This window comes from Marmota marmota, unplaced genomic scaffold (assembly GCF_001458135.2).
Source record: "Marmota marmota marmota unplaced genomic scaffold, marMar, whole genome shotgun sequence".
In the NCBI taxonomy this organism is placed as follows: domain Eukaryota; kingdom Metazoa; phylum Chordata; class Mammalia; order Rodentia; family Sciuridae; genus Marmota; species Marmota marmota.
The window spans coordinates 4,688,854-4,693,763 of NW_026000005.1; the positions used below are offsets into that span (position 1 = coordinate 4,688,854).

At 33.4% G+C, this 4,910-nt stretch overlaps 1 protein-coding gene across 1 annotated transcript in view; it reads left to right on the forward strand.

The window, feature by feature from the left end:
* The window catches only part of Dnajc10 (DnaJ heat shock protein family (Hsp40) member C10), a 46,597-nt gene extending 42,959 nt beyond the window's left edge, over positions 1–3,638 (forward strand). The window contains exons 20-21 of the mRNA XM_048808973.1: positions 378–482; positions 2,316–3,638. Of these exons, the coding sequence (XP_048664930.1) occupies positions 378–482; positions 2,316–2,327 (117 nt within the window). The 3' untranslated portion in view covers positions 2,328–3,638. The remainder of the gene's footprint in view (positions 1–377; positions 483–2,315) is intronic.
* The last annotated feature ends 1,272 nt before the right edge of the window (positions 3,639–4,910 follow it).

Here is a 4,910-nt window from a genome sequence, read left to right on the forward strand (position 1 = left end):
TTTCAGCCCTAGGGATATCTTTTCTATTTTCTAGTTATTTGCTTTTTTTTTTTTTTTTTTTAAAGAGAGAGAATTTTAACATTTATTTTTTAGTTTTCGGCAGACACAACATCTTTGTTTGTATGTGGTGCTGAGGATCGAACCCGGGCCGCACGCATGCCAGGCGAGCGTGCTACCGCTTGAGCCACATTCCCAGCCCCTCAGTTTATGTTTTTTGAGGTCAGCAATGCATTTTTCCCATATGACCTCAAAGAAATCTGAATTTCAGACGCTTAAAATTTTAGAACAAAAGAACTTCAAAGCATATTTAACCTAGTTTCTTAGACAGAAATATTGTATTTTGATTTAGTATTTAATGATAATGTTTTTAATTTTAGAAAAATATTTGGGAAGAGCAAGTAAATGCCAGAGATGCAAAAACAATTGCTGCCTTTATTCATGGAAAATTGGAAACTCTTCAAAATCAAGGAAAGAGAAATAAGGTGAGAACTGAACCTAGAACTAACTGGCAAAAGTTACCAAAATGTATTCTCAGTAGGCAGTTCATGTAAAGTGAAGCTTAAAAAATATATAAAAATGGAAATTTCTACTTTGGGAAATATATCAATTAAAACATAGCCTTTAGACACTGAAATGCTTAGAAATTTGTACAAGTAACACCAGTTAGCAGAAAATAATGACTAAGATCCATACGAAAACTTGTATGTGAATGTTTAAACATTCGCAATAGGAAAAAATGTCCATCAATATTTTATTCATTACTGAATGAATAAAATATGGTGTTTATCTATGCAATGGAGTAATTTTTAGCCCTAAAAGGAGTGATGCTTGCTACTTAAGTAACTTTGAAAACCTATGCTTAGTCAAGGAAGCCAGTCATAGAATCATATGTGGCCTTTTATCTATATACAATGTTCAGAATAGGTCAATTCAGAGACAGAATGTAGACTAGTGGTTGCCTGGGGTAGAGTGGAAAAGAGCAGAAATTGGGGGTGACTGCTAATGGGTGAAAGTTTCTTTTGGAGTGTGGACGGTTCTAAAATTAGTTGCTCAACTGTAGATATTATAAAAAACACTAGACTCCTTTAATTGTGGGAATTTTATGGCATGTTAAATGTATAATAAAGCTGTAAAAAAAATGAGTTGGCCATTAACTATTTAAATTTATTCAAATATAATTGTTAGGAATAAATATACTAAAGCCCCAACACATTTTGGATAGCAAATTTTCTTTTGTTCTTGGTATAATCAAAATGTATGTTTAAACCCATTATTCATCTTGGTTCCTCCTTGAATTTTTAATGTATTAAGCAGCATTATAAACTTTGCTGTTATTCTTCAAAAGGCAGTTCATTTCTTTCCTCCCAATTCAGTGTCATTCTAGGGAGTACTTAGAAACAGACCAAAGAGTTGTGAATATTAGAGTAGTTTTTGAATGGAATTTAATACAATCACATATGAATTATCTTGGGTTCTTTCTTTTTTTAATATTTATTTTTAGTTGTAGTTAAACATAAATAAGTGAAATAAAGGTATTGTGTCTATATGGTGCTGAGGATCGAACCCAGGGTCTCAAAAGGGCGAGGCAAGCACTCTCCCACTGAGCCACAACTCCAACCTCGGGTTCTTTCTTCATAAGGTTAAAGACAACAGCAAAATCTCTGGAGAACTCTAAAGAAATCTAGCTTTTTACAACCCATTAGAATACAGGTTCTTTTTGCCTGGCCTGGTGGGCATACCTGTAATCTCAGCAACACTGGAGGCTAACGTGGGAATTTGCAAGTTCAAGGCCATCCTCAGCAACTTAGTGAGACCCTGTCTCAAAATTAAAAGGGATAGGGATGTAACCCAGTGGTAAAGTACTCCTGGTTCAGTCCCCAGTACGAAAAATAAAGGACACAGGTTCTGTTATAATCCAGTTAAAAATTGTTAGACCCCAGTAAAGAAAGCCTTACAGCCTGCTTCCCAAGTATTTTATCCAAATCTAGAGGTGAGGAAAGAAAGTTCTACAGAAATAGTTCTATATTTTCTTGTTTTAAAGTTTAGTCTTAAAAAAGAATATCATAACTGAAATTAACTTTAAAAGCATGCCAGATGTGATTTAATGTATCTGTTGGTGTCAGGTGCAAACTAGGAGGTATTCTGTTTTTGGTTTTTTCCCTTCCCATTGTTACAATTAAGAAAGGTATGTTTCATGGTTATTCATTAAGAATAATGAGTACATTTAAAAAGGTAAAATGTTGGTTAGTTTATATTTCACCTTATTGTAAACATTATAGTCATACTTTTCAATCACCTTTACATTATTAACACAGGATGAACTTTGATGTTGAAAAATGGAAGAAAAATTGAAAAGAAAAAAAAAAAGTCTGAAAATAGCATCAGAAGACACCTTTTAAGAAAGAATGCTAACTATGTTCCTGGTGGAAATTAATGAACATTACCTTGGACGTGTAATTGCACTGCCTGAATTCTGAACAACATTGGTATAAAATGAAAGGTCTGCAAACTTCCTGTAAAGGGCCAGATCATAAATGTTTTAAGTTTTGCAGACCATATATGGTTTTTTGTTAAATTTTCTTTGTTGTCTGTAATGATCCTTTTAAAAAATAGAAAAACCATTCTTAGCTCAGGGCCATACAAAGTATAAACCATAGTCCAAATTCAGTCTTTGGGCCTACAGTGCTAACTCCTAGAAATGGTGTTTTGAATGTCTGGCTCTAATGAGTCTACTCTGCTGTTATCTACATACTGTACAAAGTGGATTTTTTTTTTTTTTTTTTTTTCTTCTCCCCACTTGCAGTATTTTGGCTGGCCTGGAAAGAGGCAAGTTGGTTTCTGGTCACCTCCTAAAAACCATGTCTGACCATATATTTTGTTTTTAAAAAACACCCATGCAATAGAAAAATACACAGATACCTGTTTTCATGCTGTATCTCCATTTCATCTTTTAAAGGTTGAAGAAATGCTTTAAATTTTTCATAATTGAAAAAACTTTTTGCAACACTTGTAAGTGCAAAAAAATGCTATAGACTGCCCTATCATCTGGAAAAAAAAAAATCCAAGGGGGAAAAAAATTACAATAATTAAATGGGCATTATAGAGTATCTACCCCCAAATATATCAAGTATTTAGAGCTCTATATTTTAAAGATTTGTTTATTTTTCTGAAATTGTTTTCATAAAAATTTTGCCACTGATAGATACCTCCAATATTTACGTAATTTGCCTTTTGAGTTTTCTTTTGACCTGTATCATTTATTTACACTAATTTCCCCCATGGTTATGGTTTTCAATCTATTCATTATTCAAATAGGAAAGATAATTTCAAAGACTTTACTGTAGCTCACATAGATACTGTGTGGTTATTTATTCCAGTTATTCGTTTACTGTCAGGGGCTGCGTATTCAGATATTGGCATAATAACTGAAGTTATTTTTTTAAGAAAATCAAGTATATAATTCTAGAATGGGATCTTTTAGTTTCAGGAGTTGTTAAGACTCAAAGTTTTTTCCTTCCATTTTAACAAAACTGAGTAACCTGTAGTTGTTTAGTTATAATTCAAAATATATGGAATGGTACAAATTTAAATTGATCAGAAGTCAATAAAAGAATCTTTTTTCATTTTCCAAAAACCTATTCATATTATGGTTTATTGTGTTGGAAGAATTTTGCTTATCACTTTAAGACAAAATATTGGGGAGCAGGATAAAGACTATTCTAGTTATACAAAAAAATAATAGACCTATTCATTTTCAACTCTAACCCTATTCATATTCTCTCCCATATTTTTGTTTATATTTTTAACTCCCTACCTTGGATTTTGCTTTTTCTACATATCAGCTCATGGAACAGTAACCACTTCTAACCTTAAATTTACCAGCAAATTTTTAAATTACAATTGATAATGTAAGAGTCTTTTACTCATTAATTAAAGCCTTCAATTCTTCAGAATTGACTTATTTCTACAAGGATCCCAAAAAGAAACGACTGGAAAGTATGTACTAAACACACCAGTACATGCATACTACTACTTTTGCACACTGAGGAATGTGCAAAAGGAATGTAAGTCTTGTTCCTGGTCTTCCAGGTGTCTGATTCAGAGTTCTGTTCCTGAATTCAAGTGTGTAAGGACTTACATTGTTACCTATAAAATTATTTCCTATACCAGCTGAGAAACATTTTTAGGCAGTAAAAAAGTCAATATTAATTTGGCTTACATCATGTGCCTATGGAATCTGCTACAAAGCCAGGAACCCCCAGGAGTCAGATTAGGTAACCTGTATCATACATACATACATCAGGAAGTTTTCTATAGTCATATCAATGTCATTTGGATCTGTCAAAACAGCTGGAAGATTTGAGGGTTTTTTGTTTGTTTAGCTACTAGAGATTAAACAAAGGACTTACACATGCTAAACATGTGCCCTACCACTTAACTTTTTTCGTTTTATTTTTTGGCGAGTTTCCTAGGCTGACCTCAAACTTGGAATCCTCCTGCCTCAGCCTACCAGGAAGCTAGAATTACAGATGTGCACCACTACACCCAGTGGACTTAGGTTTTTAACAGTATCATTCATTCAGTCGACTATCATCAAGGAGTGGCAGGCATAAGGTGCCATTTCTTCCAACACACCATTTTTGTGAGTCTGTTCTTGTGTAACACGGTACTAATTCTTAAAAGTATATGACTACTTGGAGCTGGTGTTTTGGACACTAATGATGTTTGCTTATTCTAGTTTTCCCGATTTTAAAGTATATGATTAAGGGCCTGTTGTGGTGGCACAGCATATAATTGCATCTACTTGAGAGGATTAGGCAAGAGGATTGAAAGTATGTACCATCCTGGGCTACTTAACAAGACCCTATCTCAAAATATTTTAACAAAGGCTACAGAAGTATTCAGTATTA